This window comes from Hippocampus zosterae, chromosome 7 (assembly GCF_025434085.1).
Source record: "Hippocampus zosterae strain Florida chromosome 7, ASM2543408v3, whole genome shotgun sequence".
Lineage (NCBI taxonomy): Eukaryota > Metazoa > Chordata > Actinopteri > Syngnathiformes > Syngnathidae > Hippocampus > Hippocampus zosterae.
This window is the reverse complement of record NC_067457.1, coordinates 12,543,515-12,569,774: the sequence shown is the minus strand read 5'-3', so window position 1 is coordinate 12,569,774 and position 26,260 is coordinate 12,543,515. Positions and strand designations below refer to the sequence as shown.

The 26,260-nt window shown below is 43.3% G+C and overlaps 1 protein-coding gene across 3 annotated transcripts in view; it reads left to right on the top strand.

Moving 5' to 3' along the window:
- LOC127604226 (carbonic anhydrase-related protein 10) overlaps nucleotides 1–21,914 on the top strand; it is a 60,694-nt gene extending 38,780 nt beyond the window's left edge. For 2 of the 3 annotated variants that reach the window (XM_052071252.1, XM_052071250.1), the window contains 3 exons: nucleotides 9,306–9,460; nucleotides 10,477–10,651; nucleotides 21,048–21,914. In XM_052071252.1, the coding sequence (XP_051927212.1) occupies nucleotides 9,306–9,460; nucleotides 10,477–10,651; nucleotides 21,048–21,070 (353 nt within the window). In that variant the 3' untranslated portion in view covers nucleotides 21,071–21,914. The remainder of the gene's footprint in view (nucleotides 1–9,305; nucleotides 9,461–10,476; nucleotides 10,652–21,047) is intronic. The other variant, XM_052071251.1, reaches the window with a different exon arrangement.
- Nucleotides 21,915–26,260: the final 4,346 nt, after the last annotated feature.

Sequence of the window (26,260 nt, the reverse complement as noted above, 5' to 3'; positions counted from 1 at the left end):
GTGAAACTATCCGAACGCCTCATGGTTCGACGAGGACGCTGCATAGGTACATAGGCAAGACTCGTACTTTAGCTGTCCCTCTTAGCCAATGGGAGCCAGGAAGATGCTGGGTAATAGCCAATGGCAGAGCAGCTCTAAGTATGTTGCCTTCAGGAAACTCGGAGCTGCAAGTAGCAGCCCATACTGTATTTTACCTTTGGTATCTTGAAATTTCTTTCGTAACAAGAGGCAATATTTTCCCGTTGAGGTGTTTCATTACTGGAAAAATTTGTATGAAGAGACGTTCATAAATAGAGTTGCCACTATACAGAGGAATAACATAATCAAATACCATTCATCCATCCGTGTTTTGATTCACTTATGAATCACAATGGTCGCGGGCAGGATGGAGCCTATCCCAGCAACAGGCAGAGTTCACCCTCAACTGGTCGCAAGCAAATTGCAGGCTACACATAGACAAACAACCATTCACACTCACAATCACACTTGGGGACAATTTAGGGCATTTCATCATTTTTTTGGGGGAGCTTTGTTACACAGCCAAGCCTGATTGCCTCCAGACCTGTTCAAAAGGAAAATCACTTTAATAGAACTTGTCTGACAAAATGAAGTTGGCGAAAAGATCTCCAAACCTGCAACAAAGAAACCTGCACCCAAAGAAATTCAAGAACAGATTAAAAATACATACAATACAATACAATACATCCTGATATATATATCGCGCTTTCACAACAGCTGCAGCTATAACGAAGCGCTTAACAAAACAGTTAACAGAAAGTAAAATAATAAACACAACACATAAAATAAAACACAGACAATCGTGCAATCCTAAACACTTTTCCCTCACACGCTTTATTGTTTAAAGTAGTTTGAAATGAAAGAGAAGAGAATCTAAGTATCCTTTCACGAATGGATCAGAGACGTCATGCTCAAAATGTGCAAACGTCGGCTACAGGCTAAGTTTCAAAGTCAACAAGAAGCTGTAGCATCCATTGACGAAAAAGAGATTGGTTCACTTCTCCTGTCCCATGTAAATCCATTTCAATTCCAAGTGGCGACTCTTAGTTCCACATATGCCTCCTTTCTTCTCATTGTCGGCTCCTCAAGCCATGCATCCATCCAGCCACAGACTGTCCATCAGCACCGACCTTTCCGTTGAACAAAGCGGGGCTGTGAAAATGCTGCCCATTACAGGCGCAAAACACAATAATATCCAGCACCAACAGTCAAATGGTGCCGACATTCCTCCCAATCAAAATCGGTGCTGGTGCAGGCGTGCTGCCGAGAAGGCGCAACCACCAAGCACAGATTCTTCTGCTTTGACGAATGTTGTGGCCAAAAAACGCTGAAAACAGTCCACATCAGCTCCACACAACAAAACAACACCATGTAACAAAACAAAAGGCAAAAGCAACCAAAAAATTACAAAAAAAAAGCAAGGCTATTGAAGAGCACTTGATGACGGTTGCCTACTCCGGTGCCATCTTGAAAATAAATAAATAAATAAAGTACCAGATATATAGAATTTGGGAAAGGATGACAAAACCTGTGACCATTTATCCCCGTGACCAAGCTCAAAACCTGGGGGGACCGAGCCTTCTCTGTCGCCGCCCCCACCCTCTGGAACGCTCTACCACAACACATCCGCAAATGTACTGACCTCCAATCCTTCAAATCATCCCTTAAAACTCGCCTGTTCCGCAATGCTTTTAATAGCTTTTAATCTCTTTTACCCATATTTCTTTTTGTTCATCTAAATGTGTTTTTGTAAATTATGTATGCTTGTTTAAAATGCACATTTTATCCCGTGTTTTAAGCTCTTGTAAAGTGTCTTTGAGTGTGATGAAAAGCCCTTTCAAATAAAATGTATTATTATTATAAAACCATTCCAAAAACGTAGGTACTCCAGCTCAAATGGAGAAAACCCAAACCTTACTCCAAAATCACAGTGATGAGTCATCCATGAGGTCACAAAGAACGTCAAGACAATGTTGTCATTTCTTTGAGGAGCCGGTCCGTCTCAGTCTCTCTCCAGAGAGCAATACTGGATCGGTGATGGAAAAAAAAACTTCCTCAAAAGGGGTACTTCACAGTAGATCAGAAAAATACTTTATTCTTGCTAAATACAGCTGATGTCAGAAGAAGTCCCCCCCCCCAAAATTCTCTGGTCTTTTGTATCCAATGCACTTTGTTTAAAAAAAAAAAAATCACAGACCAAGCTGATACTATAGACCAAATGTCAAAGTCAAGGCCCGGGGGGCCAGTTCTGGCCCGCCACATCATTTCATGCGGCCCGTGAGAACAAATCAAGCATGTCAACTTCAATGATGCCTGCTCAAGTCTGAACCAAAATTTCAAATTGTCAAATTGAAATTGGAGAAAGGTGCTTTGTAAGTGACAGCCCGTTGACCATTTCATGCAACGTTGAATTCAATTCTATCGGTTCAATTCTAGCTTCGGCCTCCCTGTGTGGAGTTTGCATGTTCTCCCCGGGCCTGCGTGGGTCTTCTCCAGGTACTCCGGTTTCCTCCCACATTCCAAAAACATGCTTGGGAGTAGTGATATTTCGTTCGCGAACGAAACGTCTCTTAGAGCCGGCTCTTTGAAGTGAACGATAGGAGCCAGCTCCTAATAGGGAGCCGCTATTAATAGGAGCCGACTTTTTTTCTCCTGTCCCCCCCCCCCTTTCAGAAAAGCCGCATGTGATTGGTCAAGATCCGTGGTAGAAGAGGGAGGGGAGGGTGACACACGCTGCAGTGAAGAGAAGGGAAAGGAGTTAGAGACACACACAGTGGCACGCTGTGTGCAGCACACGAACAGAAGAGACAGGGAGACGAGAAAGGGCTCGATAGCGCTACAGTACAGAGAAAAAAACAACACGGTGGAAAGTGGAAAGGTGAGAAAATGGATAGGAAACGCAGTGAAATTTGGACTGATTTCAACTTAATTGATAGTTCAAAGGCAGCGTGAAGACTGTGCAAGGTTAAAATATCCAATATCAAATGTTAATTTATAATTTGTTGTATGGTAAAACAACATTAGCTTACTTATGTTGTTTTACTGTAAATAGCTTATAAATGTACACAGAGATTGGAACTTTTTGTTGACCTTGTTTTGGGTCTTTGTTTTTGTACTTTGTAATGTATTTTTTGTAGCACTCCATGTTTTACTCAATAAAGAGTAAATATTGAGTATGTTCAGAAGAATATAAATAAAGCCGGGCGGCCCGCTAGTCCAGTGGTTAGCACGTCGGCTTCACAGTGCAGAGGTACCGGGTTCGATTCCAGCTCCGGCCTCCCTGTGTGGAGTTTTCATGTTCTCCCCGAGCCTGCGTTGGTTTTCTCCGGGTGCTCCGGTTTCCTCCCACATTCCGAAAACATGCATGGCAGGCTGATTGGACGCTCTAAATCGTCCCTAGGTGTGAGTGTGGACGTGGATGGTTGTTCGTCTCTGTGTGCCCTGCGATTGGCTGGCAACTGATTCAGGGTGTCCCCCGGCTACTGCCCGAAGATGGCTGGGATAGGCTCCAGCACCCCCCGCGACCGAAGTGAGGATCAAGCGGTTCGGAAAATGGATGGACAGATAAATAAGCCATATAAATAATATTTGATATACTGTATATTTTTTACATCCGGAATTCATTTTACACATAATTGTACATTATTTTTGGTAGTAAATTAATTTAAGCAACAACAGCAAAAAAAACGAGGAGCCATTTGGGAGCCGATTGAGCCGGCTCTTTTTAGTGAGTCGAACCAAAAGAACCGGCTCTCTATAAAGAGCCGGAATTCCCATCACTACTTGGCAGGCTGATTGAACACTCTAAATTGTACCTAGATGTGAGTGTGAGCGTGGATGGTTGTTCATCTCTGTGTGCCCTGCGATTAGCTGGCAACCGGTTCGGGGCTGCCTGAAGACAGCTGGATTAAGCTCCAGCACCCCTCCGCGATCCTTGTGAGGATAAAGAAGATCAGAAAATGGATGGATAATAATAATAAGAGTAATTTCGACAAAAAAATGGGGACCTTGCAGATGTAGCTGCTTGACACTTAAGGGGTGTTCACATGGCACACATTTGCTCCGGCGCTGCACCAATGTATTTTGTTGCTATATATTTTACAACGGAGCAAATTTTGTGGAGCGTTCACACGTACAAAGCCGCTGAGCGTGTCAGCTCCGGCACAGCGTCGGTGCAGCTCTACTTGCTGCTCGGAAGGATACCTCAGTGAAGACTCAAGGAGCGTTGCGATGTGTTGACATTCTCCATTGCTGTCAATGATCCTGAGGTAGACCACAGCAGCAATAGCTTTCACTGAAGTGTCGGAGAAAATGTGGAGCTCTTTCCTCTGAGCAATTGACAGAGACGTAGTGTATGCTCTCGGCATCTTGATATCTTGTAGATGCTGTAATGACTCTTTCCACATCTTCCATTCCGCTTCCTTCTCATCCGGTAAAGGAGTATCTCAGTCGAGAGTTTCGTTACAAATAGCTACGGCTGGAGAGGGTGAGGTGCCGAAGACATGAACCTTCATGCGATACTCGACAATCTCCTGTTGTGGTCATTCTCCTTAAACCACAGGAACCACAAGAAGTCTCTGTTGTCTTCACGAACGACAAAGCTGTGAAACATATGTTCGATGTCGGCTATGATGGCAACTTCCTCTCGCCTGAAGCGCAGCAAGACTCCCAACAAGGTGTTATTCAGATTAGGACCGGTGAGAAGCATGTCATTCAGGGAGACGCCTTGATGTTGAGAGCTGGAGTCAAAGACGACCCTGATCTTGTTCGGTTTCTGTGGGTGGTAGATGCCGAAAATTGGCAAATACCAGCACTCCCTGTCCTCTTGAAGCGGTGGAGCTAACTCAGCGTGGTCACGATCAAAGATGTTTTGCATGAATGAGACGAAGTCTGCTTGCATCTTCGGCTTTCTGACCAGAGCGGAGGGAGTTGAGTCTGCTGAGAGCTTGTTCTCTGTTGTTTGGGAGTTGCCGACGAGGGGACCGGAAGGGGAGGGGCGCGACCCAGCCGTTAGTTTCATCCATTTCCATCTCCTTGTCCATGAACTGTGACACACATCTCCAACGACGACCCATCCCAGGTCAAGCCGTTGGGCGAAGGGGGCATTGAGTGCAAACCCCATGCATTTCTTGAGTGGATGGGGTTTCTGATGAATGGGGCATTGTTTACCTATGTCAATTTTACCTTCTGAACTGTCTGACTGTAAAACTGGGCTGTTGGGTGGGATGTCCGTCTTGTGAGTAGCGACGTGTCTTTTGACGAATCTTTGTCCTCTTTCGGGTGGTTCGAGCTTTAGAGATTTCTCAGGAACAGGCTGGAGTGAAAAGCTGGGATCGTTTCTTCTGCGGGCCTCGTTGCAGATGAACTCTGTGAAGTACGTGAAAGGAGGAAAGGAAACACCGTGCTGCTCTTTGTAGAGGGAGCCTATGGATAACCACCTTTCTTGGAGGCCGTGCGGGAGTTTCTGAACGATAGGGGTTTGATGCCTCTGGCAGTGTCCAGGTACGAGAGCCCAGACAAGTAGCCGTCAGCCTTGGCAGCGTTTAACTCTTGCAGCAGGTCTCCCAGTTCTCTTAGCTTCGAGACGTCTTTGTGGGAAATCTTCGGAAAACGCTCTAACCTTTCAAAGACAGCAGCCTCTATCATTTCATGTGTTCCGTAGCACTCTTGTAGCCGCACCCATGCTTGCTGTAGATCTATTGTGGGACTAGCGATGTGCACAGAACGGATCCTTCTAACATGCTCGATGGACTCTTTTCCTAGCCATTTAGTTAACAGGTCGAGCTCCTCGCTGGCGGTAAGCTTCAGTTCTACAATTGCGAGATTGTATAGATTGAATAGAGAGAAAAGAGGACTTCCATGACCAATAGCTTTCTGGGTGATCATCAAATTGGTGGAGACCAGAGTTCACAAGTCCTTGGCGCATTAAGTACCTCACAATGTTGCTTATGCCCGTGGTGTCGACAGGATGTGCTTGCGGTGGGGCTTGTAGTGGAGAAGTCTGTCTTGCAAAGGACAGCTCAGATGGGGAGAGTTGAGCGGGGCGATAGTTCCATACTACAGTGCACTCCGCTTAATAGAACACCATTGGGCCGAAGCGCTTCAATTCTACTAAGCGGAGTTTTTATTAACCGGAGACACGTCGACGACCAAGTTATGCACGCAGAAAAACCCCTGCTGACGAGTTAGAAGAGATATTTCGACTGTGGACGTCCATATCTTTAATCAAACAACAAAACAACAACTTTAATCAACTTCAGTCAAACATCTCAAATCACGAGAAAAATTTCGTTACTTTTGTCTGGAAACAGGAGTCCGTAATTTTGCGGTTGACTTCCCTCTCAATGCGCTGGATAAGAGGGAAGTCCTGGAAACCACGGGCGTACCTTCTGAGAATCCGGCAATGCATCGTATCGTCTGAGTATGTCCTTCTTATCCGCAGGTGATAGCCCTCATCTCTTGAATGAAGTTGAAGCCATTGTGACGTGCGTGTGTCTACGTGTGGAGTGACGCGTGCTACCTGTTACTGTATACGGCTAGAACTACCGCGTTTTCTCGCGATAGTGGTACAGTATCGCAAAAGCTACACTTCGAAAACCACTAGTTTACAATGTTCATTGCTTACGGCCTGTTCTATTAAGCGGAGATCTGTTCTACTAAGCGGAGTATCTTTATAGGAAATTGCATTAGGCAAATCCGTTCCAGAGCCTTTTGCTCTAGTAAGCGGATTACTCTATTAACCGGTGTTCTATTAAGCGGAGTGCACTGTACTGGTTTTGAACTCGTTGGCTGACATTAGGAGCTGCTGGTGTTGACCGTCCGCAGTGCTGCACTGTAGCTGTGGGTGCTGGTATTTTAGGTCGTGGTGCCGGAGCTTCAGACGTTGGCCTGGCAAGTATTAGGTTGTCATCAGATGGATGGGAGGTTTACGGTGGATACAGAGAAAGTTCTGGTGGCTCCTCAAAGTCTGTTTGGAGCTGGGTGACATAGTCACGTATACGTTGTGGGCTGAGGCTCACTTCAGTGTCGAGGTCTCCTACTTCCTTTGCAATGCTCGAGCTCAGCCGCTTCTTCTAGGACTCTAGCCTCTGCGGTGGCTGTCGCTACCTCCTTTTCGTGTCCCAATTTTGTGAGCTCAACTGCTAACTGGGCTTCTTTCATCTTTAGTTCTGCCTCGCGCTGTGCGTAGAGAGCTATCGTGCGCGCCGCTTCAACTTTGGCGCGGGCCCTGGCAGCTGCTCTGCTGGCAGAAGATGAGTTGGATCCAGTAGATGCAGATCGGAGGGACGCAGTATCGAGTGCGGGCATCAGAGTTTCGAGGGCTTGCTCTTGTCCCGTGACTCCATAGTTGTTGAATACTGAGCCGTTGTCTGTCATTGTTAACTGTTTTGTACTTGTCCGCCGTGAAGACGTCTTTTTACTATTCTGTCCTACTTGTCCGTGTCTGAGACGTGAACAGATAGACAGATAGCGAACAACGAAAAAAGACCAAGGATCCACAATGTTGAGATGGAGCTTTAGTTTCTTTTTTCTTAGGTTTTGTCAAAAGACGATGCTTTCCAAGGCATATACTCAAGTATGCAACTATGCATGCTCAGCCCTGGGCGTGTTTGATTCTCAACAGCTCTCCACAATCATCCTGTGTTGTCATTTGAGTCCAGAAACATTTTTATTTATTTATTTGCCATGAAAATTATTTTTATAATGGCCATCATTTTATGGAGGGAAGACTTGCATGCTGCCAATACTAAAATTTTACAGAACAAAGGAACAAAATTAGCACCCCACACATTTCAATTTCAGTTTAGAAAAACAACAAACTGTGTAATTTGAAAAAGAAAATGTACGGAAGAGGATTAGGGCCAATGAAGAAAGAAAAAATAAGGTTGGCAAGATTCTCACTTTAATCTCAGAATTCTGACTTTAAAGTGAGAATTCTGACTTTAATCTCAGAATTCTCACTTTAATCTGAGATTAAAGTGAGAATTCTGACTTTAAAGTGAGAATTCTGACTTTGTGACGTTCGTGGAGCTATGAATAGTGGGGGGACCGTCAGCGTGTGGCGTGACTTGAAAGAAAGGACATCATGTCGTCACCCAGCGACTTTTTGCAATACAAAATATATATATATATATATATATATATATATATATATATATATATATATATATATATATATATATATATATATATATATATATATATATATATATATATATATGTGTGTATACAGTGCACTCCGCTTAATAGAACACCATTGGGCCGAAGCGCTTCTGTTCTACTAAGCGGAGTTTCTATTAACCGGAGATGGTCATCAGACACGTCGACGACCAAGTTATGCACGCAGAAAAACCCCTGCTGACGAGTTAGAAGAGATATTTCGACTGTGGACGTCCATATCTTTAATCAAACAACACTGCTTCAGTCAAACATCTCAAATCACGAGAAAATTTTCGTTACTTTTGTCTGGAAACAGGAGTCCGTAATTTTGCGGTTGACTTCCCTCTCAATGCGCTGGATAAGAGGGAAGTCCTGGAAACCGCGGGCGTACCTTCTGAGAATCCGGCAATGCATCGTATCGTCTGAGTATGTCCTTCTTATCCGCAGGTGATAGCCCTCGTCTCTTGAATGAAGTTGAAGCCATTGTGACGTGCGTGTGTCTATGTGTGGAGTGACGCGTGCTACCTGTTATACGGCTAGAACTACACATTGCGCAACATTGTATGGCGTAATCGTAGGCGCAACAGCATAGCAGTGGTATCGCGTTTTCTCGCGATAGTGGTATTGCGATTGCTACACTTCGAAAACCACTAGTTTACAATTTTCATTGCTTACGGCCTGTTCTATTAAGCGGAGATCTGTTCTACTAAGCGGAGTATCTTTATAGGAAATTGCATTAGGCAAATCCGTTCCAGAGCCTTTTGCTCTATTAAGCGGATTACTCTATTAACCAGAGTTCTATTAAGCGGAGTGCACTGTATATATATATATGATATTGTACTTTCACCTTCCCCAAAACATGCATGGTGGGTTAACTAAACTCTATAAATTGTCCAAAGTTGTGAAAGAGAGTGTGAATGGCTGTTTGTCTGCATGTGCCTTGTGATTGGCTTAAAGCCAGTTCAGGGTGTACCCCGCATCTCGTCCAAAGTCACACCCGCAACCCATGTCAGGGTAAGTGGTACAGAAAATGGAAAATAGAAATGTCTTAGCTAGTCAGCATAGTTGTTTGGTAATGAACCATTAACGATGCTGTTCTTGTCTTCTGATTAATTCTTTCAATGCAGACGATGCTTATCTCCTGACAGGACTAAACATAGAGGACATCTATCCAGAAACAAGTAGTTTTATCACTTATGATGGCTCAATGACCATCCCTCCATGTTTTGAAACTGCCACGTGGATCCTGATGAACAAGCCCGTGTACGTCACACGCATGCAGGTGAGCCTAAATTAGTCAAGTGGAGTTCAGAAATGGAGACAGGTTAGCACTGATGACCTTGCCAAAATAAAAATTGGTTATTGTCGAATTCAGATCTTATTCAGATCTTAAATACAGGTGAAAATTACACCACACAGCTTATGCAGAATTCATTCATTCATTCCATCATTCATTCATCTTCCGAACCGCTTGATCCTCACTAGGGTCGCGGGGGGTGCTGGCGCCTATCCCAGCTGTCTTCGGGCAGTAGGCGGAGGACATCCAAAATCGGTTGCCAGCCAATCACAGGGCACACAGAGACGAACAACCATCCACGCTCACACTCACACCTAGGGACAATTTTGAGTGTTCAATCAGCCTGCCTAGCATGTTTTTGGAATGTGGGAGGAAACCGGAGCACCCGGAGAAAATCCACGCAAGCTCGGGGAGAACATGAAAACTCCACACAGGGAGGCCGGAGCTGGAATCGAACCCGGTACCCCTGCACTGTGAAGCCGACGTGCTAACCATTGGACTACCTGGCCGCCCCTTATGCAGAATGAGTTGCAAAAATTGAGTTGCGATGGAAACGCAAATGACATCAAAGGCCCTGAGTGCCCTTTAAATAAAAGCTAGCTTTTTTGTTTCGTTTTTTTCAAAATTGGTCTCTCATTTGCTGAATATGTATTAACTTGAAATACCATCCATCCATTCATTTTCTGAACCGCTTACACTGAAAAATGGTTACCGGCATGCAGCAGCTTATTCAGCAAAATGTTTTGTCACCTTCATTAAATAATAGCCCAACTCAATTTTTTTCCAGAACACACAAAAAACAGGAACTAAATATTGACATTTTACATGGTAAACATTTCATTTCAGTGGTGAAATTGAATGATGTAGCCGATTTGATCAGTAATGGCCATCCTGAGGAGAAATATATTTGGCAAAATATGGCTTTGGCCATTATTTTAATAAAATTAGCCTGCCAGATATTTTCATGTCAAACATTTTTCACCATGACTTCTCTTTCTCAGATGCACTCTTTGCGCCTCCTGAGTCAGAACCAGCCATCGCAGATCTTCCTGAGCATGAGTGACAATGTCCGTCCAATTCAGCCGCTGATCAACCGCTGCATCCGCACCAACATTAACTTCAGCTTGCAAGGAAAAGACTGCCCAAACAACAGAGTCCATAAGCTTCAATACAGAGGTAAAAGGGTAGAATTGATCATGAATGCAGCCATGTTGCTTGTGGATATTCTCATTCATCCATTTTATTCTCAGGCCAGTGTTTCCAGCGCAACTGGACTGCTTTTTCTTTTTGTCTGAGAAGACTTTTCACCTCTCATCCAAGTAGGCTTCAACAGTATGACAACAGCAATACAGCTTTATTGTCTTATACTATTATTTACAAAATTGGAAACAGTGAAACTCCTCTACAACAAAATCGTGTTTGCGGCAAGAAATTTTTCACCACAGGGGGTTTTTCACTGTAGCAAATTTTATCTCAGATTTTAACACACACAAACCGCATATGTGTACTCTTTATTTTTATTCCAATACTGTACATAGTGCATAAATATGAGCATACACTTTTTTGATATTGTTTAACATTAACATACAATTCTTTTATATTAATCACTCTACTTTGCCTGTTGGATTTAAAAAGTAATTTATACTATTTTGCTTCCCAACACTTCTCAATTTCTTGGATAATGTATTTTATTTTGCTTCCTCCGTCTTTCATTTTGATCACTTTTACCGTCTCTTCCAACGTCAGAGCTCTTCTTGTCTTAGCTGCTTGACATCCAAAGGTCCGTTTTGTAGCAATTTTGGCAATGCAACGTTCTTGCTGCATCTGAAACTAACAATAACAAATACTACTACAACTACTACTACTGCGCATGTGTAAAACAGTGTTGTGGTTGCTGTTGCCGTTTCCAAACGAAGCAGTAGAGGTCGCTGTTGGATTAGACTTTTGCAGAAGGCTTTTTTTCGTTGTAGTGAATCTCGTCGCGAGGCAAGAGCAGAGAAAAAGATATATTATAACGGAACAGGGGGATTTTTCATCAGGGGAGAAGAAAAGTGGAATGGTTTTCATGCATGAAATTTTTTCACATTATGGTGTATTTTCGCCCATGTAGGTTTTGTTGTAGAGTAGTTTCACTGTAGTATACCAACAGACATAAACTCGTGAAAGCATGGCAGTGGTATCCTTCAGTGTGAAAGAAAACTTTGGTTTGGAGGTTTTTTTGCTTACTAAACAACAATGAGGCAAGATGTGGAGTGTGTGACCAGACTGACAATTGTTGTGGCAATACCACCAACCGACCAAACCATTTGACAATGCACAAATAGTTAATGGAGCAACGTGCCGCACAAGCCAAGAGTACCTTAAAAGCGGCGTTTAAAAAATGCTTGGCAGATCCAAGTAACACGGGTGCAAATTTGTAGACGACATCAGCATCTGTGGTTGATGTGGAATATGAAACAATGCAATACAATACAATTCATCCTAAGATAAGATAAGATAAACTTTATTTGTCCCACACTGAGGAAATATACAGTCTACAGCAGCAAGATTGTGGGTAGAAATAAAAAAGAAGAAAAACAAAGTGTTTGCATTCACAGTTATAGATAAGGTGGCTGTGCTATTTACAATTGTTTTTCACATCATTTTATTTTTTATTCAGCAGCCTGACAGCAGTCGGTAGGAATGAGTGGCGGTATCTCTCCTTGCAGCGTGGGTGTAAAAGTCTCTGGCTGAAGGAGCTCCCTAGTGCTGTCAGGGCGGGCTGGAGGTGGTGGGAGGGATTGTTCATCATAGCTTTTTTTGCTCATTGCGCCCAGTGCTAATTCCATTGGATCGCTCCGATTAGTAAACTATCGTATTTTCCACACTGTAAGGTGCTTTAAAATATAAGGCGCACATTCAGTGAATGGCCAATTTAAAAGCTGTTTTCGGATATAGGGTGCGCCACATTATAAGGTGTATAGAATAGAAGCTACAATAGTGGCTGCGGTTGCATTATGCATCCTCTAGATGGAGCTATGCTGAAGGGAATACACTACAGCTTTATTCATGTAGCGCTTTCACAACCGCTGCAGCTGTAAAAAAGCACTTGACAGAACATTTAAAATACTATTGTCATGTCCCGTGTTTGCCAGCAGGGGGCGGACTTTCTCTCCGCCGCCTGCACACCTGTTACTCATTTGTGAGTGATTACTCGGCCTTTATTGGGACGCTCTGGCAGTCTACTCACTGCCGGAGAATTCCACGCCACGCAAATACTCTCTCGCTCAAATTCCTATTCAGATTATTCGTTGCCTCTTAGCCTAGTGGCTGTTATTACGCGCCATTGTTCCTCTTGCGTATGAAATTTATATAATTGACTAATCAGACCTTCCTTGCCATTTGTTTTCCGCAAGCGTTTTCTGTTGTTCTCTTTATTCTATTCCTGGTCCTTATTTTGACCAGCGTTTTTGTTATCCTCCCTGTCGGGTATTTTGTGTTCGTCATTAAAGACTCCTTTTGTTATCTGACAAAATCTCTTTTTGTGTCTGCTTTTTCGGAGATCCACTTCCTTATTTTCTTGTGCACGAAGCGATCATTCCAGAGAAGCAGGGGGTGGCGATCATTCTATCGCTTCGGGCACAACGTGTCCAAGCAATGTCCAAGCAATCAGAATATTGACCCCATAAATAAGGCGCAACGGATTATAAGACGCAATTTCCGCTTTTGAAAAAATTTTATGCTTTTAAGAGCGCCTTATAGTGCGGAAAACACGGTACTTGTAAACAAGTTTGTGTTCAGTCAGCACTGTTGTGTTGATCAGCTGATGTTTGTGTTGCATTGCCTTGAATTACCGAAGCGTTTGTCTCCAATTGAGTTAGAGAATATGCGTCAAAATATTTTTGCATTCTTACTTACAGTGCAGTCACAGGTGGGCTCAAGGGCAGCGTGAAAAGTTATTCTGGCATTTTATGAATGTATTTATATTTTAGGTCTGGGTGAAGGCCCACATCTTATAGGCTCTGTTGACAAAGTAACAAAATACTTTGAAGTAGTTTGGTTCAATTCATGATGTGCCCTCTTGTTGTGTTGCTTCACTTAATCATCTGCCCTCATTGTGAGCGCAGTAGCAGCGCACATGCAGTTTTGTTCGCAGCTTTGTGTTTGGGAAAAACGGAAATCACTTACGGTATTGATATCTATTCAGTTTTCTGATATTTAGCCCAGGTATTATTTGGTATCGAATCAGGGTTAGGGAGGAGGACCTCCTATTTGCTACAAAATGGGACTACAGTGCACTCCGCTTAATAGAACACCGGTTAATAGAGTAATCCGCTTAATAGAGCAAAAGGCTCCGGAACGGATTTGCCTAATGCAATTTCCTATAAAGATACTCCGCTTAGTAGAACAGATCTCGGCTTAATAGAACAAGCCGTAAGCAATGAAAATTGTAAACTAGTGGTGTTGTAAACTAAACTAAATTGTAAACTAAGTGTAGCTATCGCGATACTGTACCACTATCGCGAGAAAACGCTGTAGTTCTAGCCGTACAGTAGCAGGTAGCAGGTGGCACGCGTCACTCCACACATCGACACACGCACGTCACAATGGCTTCAACTTCACTCAAGAGACGAGGGCTATCGTCTGCGGATAAGAAGGACATACTCAGACGATACGATGCATTGCCGGATTCTCAGAAGGTACGCCCGCGGTTTCCAGGACTTCCCTCTTATCCAGCGCATTGAGAGGGAAGTCAACCGCAAAATTACGGACTCCTGTTTCCAAACAAAAGTAACGAAATTTTTCTCGTGATTTGAGATGTTTGACTGAAGTTGATTAAAGTTGTTGTTTTGTTGTTTGATTAAAGATATGGACGTCCACAGTCGAGTCTCTTCTAACTCGTCAGCGGGGGGTTTTCTGCGTGCATAACTTGGTCGTAGACGTGTCTGAAGGTGTACCTAATAAAGTGTCTCCGGTTAATAGAAACTCCGCTTAGTAGAACAGAAGCGCTTCGGCCCGATGGTGTTCTATTAAGCGGAGTGCACTGTAGTAACAGAGCTGGTGGCTTTTCTTTCCACTCACTCACTGTCACTTGACCTTCCCTCGATCACAACACACGACACCGTTGCTCAGCTGATGTCGTGCAACGAACTTTTGAAGCCAGCCACGAGACGCTTCGAAGTCTTCAAAGCCCATAGTTAGCGCGATGGAACTCGCCTTCTCGCCCTAATTAGTGGTCCAGTTTGCAGAGGGTTTTTAGCACCATAACATGAAAAGCATTCCAGGAAACGTTCCTTTACTCGACTGTCCGTCGAGCCACAAGTAATTAACTCTGAGCAGCTAATCGGATGCATTGCACTCTATCTTCCACATACCGTTCCTCTTCGTTTGAATGCCACGATCTACAGGACGTAAATGTAAATGAATGAAATAAAAAAATTGTTCGCGATTCCAGTAAAATGCATGCCAATTGAGTGACTTATAATAATAATAATGCATTTTATTTAAAAGCGCCTTTCATGCCACCCAAGGACACTGTACAGACAATAAGAAAATACAGTGTAAAAATTTGTAAACGAGATATTATATAAAAACAGGACATAAAATCATAAAAACATCGGAAATGGAAGAGCTATGTGTTGTAAGCAATCCTGAACAGGTGTGTTTTTAGACGGGACTTGAAAGTGAAAAGAGGTGTGCAGTCTTGCAGGTCCGGAGGTAGGTTGTTCCAGAGCTTTGGAGCAGCGTGACTGAAGGCTCTGGCTCCCATGGTGCTCAGTCGGGCAGGGGGCACTGACAGGCGGAGGAAGGACGAGGATCTGAGGGAGCGAGAGGGGATATGCACTTAGCGAAGGTTGGATAGGTAAGGAGGGGCCAGGTTGTGGATGGCCATATATGTATATAGAAGCAGTTTGTAATTGATGCGATGTTGAACAGGGAGCCAGTGGAGCTGTTGGAGAAACGGGGGTGATGTGCTGCTGGGAAGGTGTTTTTGTGATGATACGAGCAGAGGAGTTTTGAACCAGCTGGATTTTATGAAGGGACTTTTGAGGTAGGCCGAAGAGGAGAGTGTTACAGTAATCAAGGCGGGATGTGACAAGACTGTGGACAAGAATAGCAGTGGTGCGGGGGGTGAGGGAAGGGCGAAGTCTGGGAAATATTGTGGAGGTGGAAATAAGCAGTAAGGGTGATTGTGTTGATATGTGTGTGGAAGGTGAGCCTGACACCCAGACTCTTAACCTGGGGCAGGGGGACACGAGGGAACTGTCAATGTTGAAGGAAAAACTGTTTACTTAGATGCTTACTTAGGTGTCGCTGTTTTGGAACCAGTGAGAGAGTAAATAGCGATGCGGACACGGTTATTCGGTAGTATCCAGTTTGCGCTACTACGAGCTTCCTTCCGTATGGCTGCCGGCTTCCGGGTACCGGAACTTGCATTGTTATGAATCTATCGTTAATGTAATATCTCTTCTGCTTGGCTCTCGACGAAGGCGGACACTTTTTTGCACTGCTCCTGCCCTCACCCCACCCTTTCCTTGCTCGCCACTTTGTCTTTGTGCTGTCTTTGTCTAACTTTTTCCTAGCCTCCTACCGTATTTTCATCCGAAGAACTAACCATGGAATTAGTTGGCTGGTCTCTCGATGTAATCGACAAAATTTTTCCGACGAAATGAGCAGGCAGTGGGGAGCCTGTTTGCCCTCCGGGTACACTTGCTGCCGGATACGCCCTGGATTCATGGAGAAAGTGGAGACTGGCAGTACTGTCCGTGGAGGATGTGGAAGACATCTACATTATTGGCCTTTTGATAACAGGTATGCTGCTGTTTGGTGTTGGCAGCTTTCTGTTCTATCGCAAAATTCAACCGACGGGTGCGGCTCTATTGGAAGTAAAGAAGCTGCCGGTCATTCTGGATGGCTTGCCGCGAATGTCCAACACTCAGACTCAAGCGGTGACTGAGCTCAACCGCAATATTGTTGCGGTTTTGGAGCGACTCCGCGCGATCGACAACAACATGGAGAAGTTGGAATCCGCGCTGCGGAAAGAGTTTTCTGATTCGGGCTGATCGGCGCCAGTGAAGAGATACAGACCACAGACTCAAGGCTGTCTGAAATTGTTGGCGGCCGTCACTCCAAAACAAATAACGCTATCTGGGCTTTCCCCTGGATGGAAGTACGCATGGAATCTAGGACCGCCCACCATCACCCCCCTCCTTCTCGGCCATGGACTGATAAGCCGGGACTGTTTTCTTGATGAGCAGACCTCGACGAAGCAGCTATGACCTGTACACGCATACACATACACAACTGGACAACCACACGCGCATACACATCCTTGTTATCACCGTCTTCATCGCTCCGATTCTTTTTCCCCCGTGATGTGGTTCGACCTGCAGAGCGCACGTGGGAATCTGTGCAGCTGGTCAGGCGGACGCATCGCGGTCACACCCATGCCCCCCCTTCCCATTCATCCTCCCCCTTATTACATGTAATGTCTTGTGACTTGTTGTAACTGTCATATGCTTATTTATGTGCTAGGGTCTTTTTTTATCCTGGACTTAAATTATCCTCAGAAGAGGATAGTTCGAGCGTGTTTTTTTTTTCCCCCTCTCCCTACCCAGCATTTTCCTTTCTGAATTCTGATTGTAATTTTCCCATTGCGGGACAAATAAAGGATATGTTAATTTTAATATCATTGTCAAAATTTTAATGCATAGGTTTTTATTCTGGGTGAAGGAATTTCTGTTTGACAAAAGTCCGTAGGTGGGAATACTTACTGTATTCTGAAAAAGGATGAAGACAAACAGGAAGCGAAATTAACACGTGTACTGTATAGAAGTGTTTAATGAATAAATTATTTAATTCTATTAACATCATAGAATAATTCATTGAAATCTACAAAAGTAGTAGTAGTTAATGCAAAAGATGGGTTGCATTAAAACATTTTTGAAACGCAAGCTTGAAATAATTTTAGCCCTAAGTATTACTTAAAAGATGGTTGGCCAAATTCACATCACACTTGACATAAAGCTAGGTTAAGTAGTTTTACTCAGGATATTGATGTAACCCATCACTAAATGTATGATGTACATCATGATCACAGCGTGAATGACGTCACACAGGTCTGCTACAAGTTCAAAGTAAACAAGAGCATCCATTGATGAATGCCAATATTGGTTCCATTCTCCTGTCCTGTCCCATTTAGATCCGCTTCATTTCTGAGCGCCGACTCTCAATTCCAAATACATGTCCGTCCTCCGCGCCCATGCTCCTCTCACCTCATCCTCAGCTCCACCAGCCATCCATACAGCCCCACCGACGCAGATTGTCCAACAGCGCCGACATCTCCATTGAACAAAACAGGGCTGTGAAAAATGGTGCCCGCAAAAAAACACAAGCGCCCCACGGCTATCAAGCGGCGACCGATTTTTCTCTTTCAACGAATGTTGCGGCCAAAACTCTGAGAGCAGTCCACAATGGGTCCACATGAAGGACAGCAAATGGGTATGGAAGATTTCCAGAGGAATCTATAGAATAATCAATCGGTTACTAAATTACAAAAAGATGAGTTTGTTGCAGCCCAACTTGACAATAAACATATTTACGACTCATTCCAAGTGTGCTTGTTGTTGGACAACATTCCAAAAAGATGCATGGCAGACCCATGAAACACCCTAACTTATCCCGAGGTGTGATTGAGAGTGTGAATGGTTGTTCATCTCTGTGTGCTCTGTGATTGGCTGGGAACCAGTCTGGGGTGCCCCCTGCCTACTGCTTAAAGACAGCGATGGTATGTGATAGGCCTCGATCAACTTATCGTTCAATGGCAAAAAATTGACACAATAATCCTTTTGGACTCCGTAAATGGCCATTTGTATGCATGCTTGTTTTCATCCATCATTAACATCCCTCTCCTGTCTGGCACGCCCGTGAACCCTCGTGATGATGAGCAGATTAGAAAATGGATTGGATAGATCGTACATTACTAATAACCTGCTTCATATGAAGAAATACAGTAGGTTATATTTTGAACATGTTCAGGCAATTATGCTTTGTTTGGACCTTATTTTTCCCATTCCAAAGGCCTCTCAAGGATAAATAATGCAAGTTTAATCTTGAAAAAAAAATAATTTCATTATTTGATTCTCCAATAAGAGCTTACCATAAAATATACAATACAATAGACCTTGATGTATACAGTGCTTTCACAACAGCTGCAGCTGTAACAAAGCGCTATGCAGAAAAATTCACATAAAATAATAATCATCATCATAATCATTATCAACTCAATTTTATTTTATACTGCTTATTGCGGACGATGTGGCATTGTTAGCTTCTCGTCTTCAATTCTTACTGGCATGATTCATTGTCCAAAGTAATTGGGTGAAATAATTTGTACTTCCAAATCTGAGGGCATGGTCTTCAGTCGGTAAAGGGTGGAGCCCTCCATGAGATTCCATCCCAAGTGGATGAGTTCAAGTCTTTTGGGGGTCTTATTCATGAAGGAAGAATGAAGTGGAGATCACCAGGTGAATTGGTGCAGCATCTGTAGTAAATGGGGAACTTTCCATTTGTCCGTCATGGTGGAGAACCTCAACGATTGTCACAAGATGTGGGTTGTGATTTTAACCAATTTTTAAAAAATGGTTAAAGGTGGCTGAAATGTGTTTCCTCTGCAGGACAATTGGGCTATTCCCAAGAGATAGGGTGAGAAGATCATCCGGAGGGGGTTCAGAGTAGAAATGCTTCGGCACCACTACGAGACAAGCCAGGTTGGCACTCTGGTTGGGATGCTTCCTGGATGTCTCCTCAATTAGGTGTTCTCATTTGTTCATGTCTTTCCTTCCTTTCATGTAAGAGGATATACTGAACATGTGATGCTTCCAGGAAATGTCTTGAGGGCTCCACCAAAGAGGGCACAAAGCATTACCGGAGACGGCACACATCCACAACACGCTATTTACTCTTCTTCCATCCGAGGGGCGCTACCGGAACAATTGCAGTCAGAACCAGAAGACTAAAACACAGCTTCAACCCACATACCATCAGACTCGTGTACAAACTATTTAGAATCTAAGACTTCTGAATCAAAACTATGCACTACTTTTGTAGTCCTGATCATAGTTGAATTATTTTGTTGTGCAAAAGCTCTGCTCTCTCACCTGTAACACTTGAATAGCTGAATGCCGACATGCCTGAAGACAGCGATGGTATGTTTGCATTAACTTGAGGAGAGTACTAACAAACTATAGACAACTACACTCATTCATTCATTTTACGATCCGCTTTAACCTCACAAGTTTCGCGAGGGTTGCTAGAGCCGATCCCAGCTGTCTTCGGGCAGTAGTCGGGGGGCACCCTGAACTGGTTGTCAGCCAGTCGCAGGGCACACATCGACGAACAATCATCCACGCTCATACTCATGCCTCGGGACAATTTAGAGCAGGGGTCTGAAACTCATGTCGTGGAGGGCCGCTGTCCTGCATGTTTTCCAAGTCTCCCTGTTGGAACACACCTGATTCAAATGAACAGGTTCAATGTCAGGCTTCTGTAGAGCTTGCTGATGATCTGATCTGATATATAGGTGGAGGGAAGCAATCTAAGTACGAATTGCATTGCTCAGTGTTACCATTGATGTCTATACTGCACACATGATCATTAAATATCTTGAATTTTTTACAGTGGAGTGGCTTTTCCACTACATGTAAATGCCAAGAGGGTAAAAACTCAGAGACCTGTCAGGGAATACTATAGCCATGCATGTCATTCATATCTGTCACACCCATAGTCCCCAACGTCACATGGGTGGCACGATTAACCCTTTCACCAATAATGATAACCTGTAACCTGATATGATAAGCCGTTGTTAGAGGAATCTACGAACAGAACTGTTGAAAGTTCCATTTAATTTGGGCCTGTCTAGACGGGTTGTGTATTTAGCGCCCCCAAATGTCTGTGCAAGGGTGTCAGGCCTGAGCGCTCTTTGAAGTCCACAGGGAGTTGCCTTACAGCTTGGGAGTAAACTGTTTAGGAACGAAGTGTTTTAGATCCTCAAAAGACGGTCTGGGAACTGGTCACGCCCAGGTGAACATCTGTCATCTGCGAAGTATGCAACTTGTTTATTTGTGGGAGACCAGACATGACAGTGTTAAAGTATCTATGGTTCAAAGCTTAAAGTATCTATGGTTCAAAGCAAAAGTTAATCGAATCACCGCCGAGGGGCCAGACTGGGGGTGTGGTATGCAAATGTCGGGGGCAGTGGTTTTCTTGTATTTTGCATATGTAAACGATAAAAGAGCGAAAAGGATCTTTGAGTGGGATCGCGTAGCAACTGCCCATCGTTCGCTCTGAGACTTCCACTCCCGGCGGCTGCACCAACAACCTTCCCTGAGTCGAGTTCGTTTGTATGAATTTGTCCGGGTATGACAGCCGTCCACTGTAGTAACGGTTGTGCCTTAAAGGGTTAATAATTAAGTGTGAGAGAGCAATGTGACAAGTCAAGCAAGTCCCAGCTATTGCAGAGCTTTCTGTGACCAGTATATTGTGCATTTTGTGGGTTACTTTTCCAACTGCCTTTTTTTTTTTTCTTTTTCAGTGAATGGATGGTTACTAAATTAGGATCCTTCCGAGGAGAAAAATGTCGGAGGTAAAGGAAAGCAAAGCAACGGTTGACAATTTTGAAACCACCCACGTCAGCTCATCCAGGAGGACTTGACGGAATTGTATCTCCACAAATGTATTGATTGTATTCAGAAATATGGAATTTTGTAAAACATGCAGCGTGGGTCTGCTTTATACATAAGAATTACATTTTTGCATCTTGCTATCAACTGAAAGAAGGACGGATGTGACAGTTCAGTCACGCAATCCAACACAGAAGTTGCAAGGTCATTACGTTTGTCTACAGGTACTGATCAGTCATGTTCTGGCTCAATTTGGATGTATTTTGAATGTATATATATCAATACATAACGGTACACATGACTTAAGAGAGGAATTATTGAAAAAAGTGTCACAATTGTTGTGTAGTTATCTCAGTTGATGTCTTTTATTCCTTAATTCATCACAGACTGAATCATCTCATTGGACCAATAAATTGGTCTCGAAAAAAGATCCAAGATCTTGTTTCACGACTTTGATCAAGGGAACTGCCAAGAAATTCCTTCTGATGCTTTGATCATGTGGGCATTGATACTCGGTGGTCAAAATATAAGGTCTACAAACCCATTCTAATGACAATATACTCTCTTTTGTGATGCTTGTCCTATTCCATTCTGTTCAATTTCGACACAAATGTTTTCATAGTAATTAATTACAATTGAAATAATCCATTTCAGTCATTGCCATCACAAAAGCTTTATTAACCGTACGGTGAATGTTTTAATGACTGTATTATTTTCATTTTCTCAACGACCATAAAATGTAGATGTAAATTAACTTTATTAAATGTACATTGAGACAATATCTGTAATCAGCAATGGTTTGTTGTTGTTGCATTTTGTAGATGTTAATGTGTAACAGCAGCGATGAGGATCTGGGCAGAACATCGAGCTCATCCACAGTGTCTGACCGCCCTTGCAGTCTTTAGAAAGTCAAACTAAATACCTGAATCTAAATATAATGTGCATTTATTTGGAAATGTCATTTTATTTTGATCTGCATGTGTGTGGGTGACTGTAGATTTGCTGACTTTGGTACATTATTGCATTATTTTCCGCTCTTTCTAGCAGCTATTTTTCAAAAAACCAACTTGCGCCAAAGCCACGTGACAGTTGAGGATGAACGTCCTCAACTGTCACGTGATGAGCAGAAATTGGACCCAAAAGCGGACATGACACCGAAGTTGAAAAGTAAAAGTTTATCTCTAAAAAAATAACTCCACACAGAGCGAAGCTGGATCCTGAAGACACGAAAGAGAGCTGCCATTCTGACTGGGACTAAGCTTGATGTATTGACAAATAGCGGGGGGGGAACATGTTCTAAACGTGTGAAAATGAAGTGTGGTTTCAAGGAGTGTGTCAGTTGCGTTTTTGTTAGGTGACCTGGGGAAAGTTGACGTCTCATTCGTGGATGTGCGTATTGAGGGGGGAAAAGTCACATGACTGAGAAAACAAAGCCTCGTTTGGGGCGACTTGTGAAGATCGGGAAAGGTTCACGTGCCAGGTACCCCACCAGCTGATGTATAGGATGCAGACCAGTCATAATTTTTTTCCTGCTTAGAATAATAATAATAAGAATAAGATATCCTTTATTTGTCCCACACTGGGGAAATTTACAGCCTTCAGCAGCAAGAATGTAGGTAGAAAGAAGAAAAAAAACAACAAACACCGTTTAATTAGTGCAATATAAACACAAAATGGATAAATCGCAGTGCTATTTACAATTGTCTTTCTGTTATTTTGAATCATTTTCTCTGCAGACAATTATTAAATTGCCTGGTATTCAGCTGTTCAAATTTGGATACACTCTGATTTAACGCTTCTGTGAAGTGTACTCAGTCACCCGAGCACCTAATTCCGATTTTTCAGGATAACGTTGCATTAGCTTAGCAATTAGCGTGTCTTCTCCATCTATTGCTGTTAATATCTTTGTAAACTCTTTTACTCTTTGTGTTTTGATGAGGCTGAAAACCCAATCTGCTATGCTAGCTTCAGTTCCCAGGAGTACCTAGCATGCCTAGATGCGCTCTTTTTTTTATTTTGTAAATAATTAATCATTTGGGGTTTGTTGTTAGTTTATTCTTTCCCTAAGCAGTACAATACATTATTTGTATTCACTCACCTTGTTATTTATTCATTTTCATTGACGCCGTATGTTTGTTATGTATGAATATTATGCATTTCTTTCCTGCGTTGTTGTTCAATCTGCCATATGATGACCACGGTGTGACATAACAATGGTAAGTGAAATCTTTTGCCCATCAAATGAAGCTTTGTCTGTTGTTCTTTTAACTCACAGTTTGCTTTCGGTAAAAAAGTGGGTCTAAAATGATCAGAGACACGAAAAGTGAAATGACAGAAAGTTTTCTGTCGTCTTTGCAAAAAGTGAAGGTAAGATATAAAAAAAGGAAAAGAAAATAGTCATCATCACAAATATGTGTTCAAAGGAGTAGAAAGAAGTAAAAAAAAACCCTAGAGTCCTACCCCTTCTTATATATGAATTGATCATTTTTCAAAATAGAAAAGAAGGTCTACATATCAACAAATGCTTTTACCGTTATGTATGCTGTACTTATACATTTTTACAACTTTAGGTTTGTATATACAGTACATACTCATTGGAGCACAAGTATATGTCGATTTTCTCATATTCATAATGGATGCTACATTTCATTAATATATTAAATAATCTCATCAATGTATTTCTGATGTATTGCTATATTTCATGGGTGTATCGAATTTATTAGCTTAATTCTGATTTGTGTAGTTGTCTTGTACTACTCTCAAATTCATTTTTAATCTCAGCAAGAGAGTTACTCATTTTACTGGTCCGTTTCAGAATCATTCCACAGATTTACACCTATTACAGATACACTCCTTTGCGTGATGTTTGTTCGTGTTTTGGATTTTTTTGTATAGGTTAGTACCCTTAAAATTATGACAACTTTCTCGAATTTTAAAAAGCTTCTGGATGTTTTGGCAAAGGAGGTTATTGTGTGTTTTGTACATTAATTGGGCGATTTTGAAGTCAACCAGGTCATGAGATTTCATTGTTTAATTTGATAAAGTGGATTTGTGGGTTCCGTCTATTTGGAGCCAGTGATTGTTCTGATTGCTTTGTATTGTAGTTTTAAAACAGTGTTTTACTGGCATTTCCCCATATTTCCACACAATAGGTCAAATATGGAAGTAATAAAAGTATGTGTACAAGGATCTCTTATTCAGCACATCCTTAGTTTTTGGGAGGATCCCTATGGTTTGGGATATTTTTCTTTTATTATCTATTATGTAGCTGCCAGCAGGGTTTTGCATCTACAACTGTTCCAAGACATTTTCATAAGGTCATTCATCGATTTGATGATGAAGTGTATACAATATCATTCACATCCATGCATTCATTTTGCAACATTCAATGTGTTCAATCAGAATCAGAATCATCTTTATTGGCCAAGTATGTAGAACACACAAGGAATTTGTCTCCGGTATAACACGCTGCACTCGTATCATCGTAAACAACAAAATCATTGAACCATTTTAGAGTAACCAGTAGTTTTGTAGTACCATTTTGTGGTGCAAGAAGAGTGACTATGTCAGTGACTGTTTAAGGAGTTAATGGCTAGAGGGAAGAAGCTGTTTAAGTGTCTACTGGATTTGGTGCGCATGGATCTGTAGCGTCTGCCTGAGGGGAGTGGCTGAAAAAGGTGGTGGGCAGGGTGCGGGGGATCCAGGAGGATTTTCCGTGCCCTTGTCTTGATTCTTGCAGTGTGCAAGTGTTCAAGAGTGGGTAGGGCGGTGCCAAGGATTTTTTCTGCCGTCCTAACTGTCCGTTGAAGTCGGATTTTGTCCTTTTTTGTGGCGACCCCAAACCAAACCGTGATGGAAGAACACAGGATTGATTCGATGACTGCCGTGTAGAACTGTCGTAGCACCTCCTGTGGCAGGCCATGCTTCCTCAGCAGCCTCAGGAAGTACATCCGCTGCCGGGCCCTTTTCAGGATGGAGATGGTGTTGACTTCCCACTTCATGTCCTGGGAGACTGTGATTCCCAGGAACTTGAAGGTCTCGACGGTTGACACAGGGCAGTTGGATAGTGTGAGGGGCAACTGAGGAGAAGAATGTTTCCTGAAGTCCACGATCATCTCTACAGTCTTGAGCGTGTTCAGCCCGAAGTTGTGTCGGCCGCACCACAGCTACAGCTGCTCCACTTGTTGGCGGTACGCAGACTCGTAGCCGTCTTTGATGAGACCGATGACCGTGGTGTCGTCTGCGAACTTTATGAGTTTGACAGCTGGATCTGTTGAGGTGCAATCGTTTGTGTAGAGAGAGAAGAGCAGTGGCGAGAGGACACATCCCTGTGGGGCTCCAGTGCTGGTGGTGCGTATTGATGATGTTGTTGCTCCCAGTCTCACCTGTTGTGTCCGTCCCGTCAGGAAGCTGAGGATCCACTGGCAGATCGTAGGGGACACACCGAGGTGGAGTAGTTTGGGGGTGAGGAGTTCCGGGATGATGGTGTTGAACGCAGAGCTGAAATCCACAAACAGAATCCTTGCGTAGGTCCCTGTGCTGTCGAGGTGCTTGAGGATGTAGTGCAGACCTATGTTGACTGCGTCTTCCACAGACCTGTTTGCCCGGTAGGCAAACTGGAGAGGGTCCAGCAGGGGTCCAGTGACGTTCTTTAGGTGGTTCAGCACAAGGCGTTCAAAGGACTTCATGACCACAGACGTCAGGGCGACAGGCCTATAGTCGTTCAGTTCCGATGTTGCCGATTTCTTGGGAACTGGGATGATGGTAGACTGTTTGAAGCAGGATGGAACCTCACACAGCTGCAGGGATTTGTTGAAGATCTGTGTGAAGACCGGAGCCAGCTGGTCAGCGCAGACTTTCAGACAGGAGGGGGACACTTTGTCGGGCCCCGGAGCTTTCTTGATCTTTTGCTGCTTGAAGAGCCGTCTCACGTCCTGTTCGTGGATCTGTAGTGGAGAAAAAGAGGGTGGGGGGGTAGGTAGAGTGGTTTCTGGTAGAGGTGGGTGTGTGTGGGAAATGGGGGTGTCCTTTTCAAATCGGCAGAAAAACATGTTTAGTTCATTAGCAAGACCCTTATTGTTCACTGTTTGGGGGGATGGCATTCTATAGTTAGTGATTGCTTTCA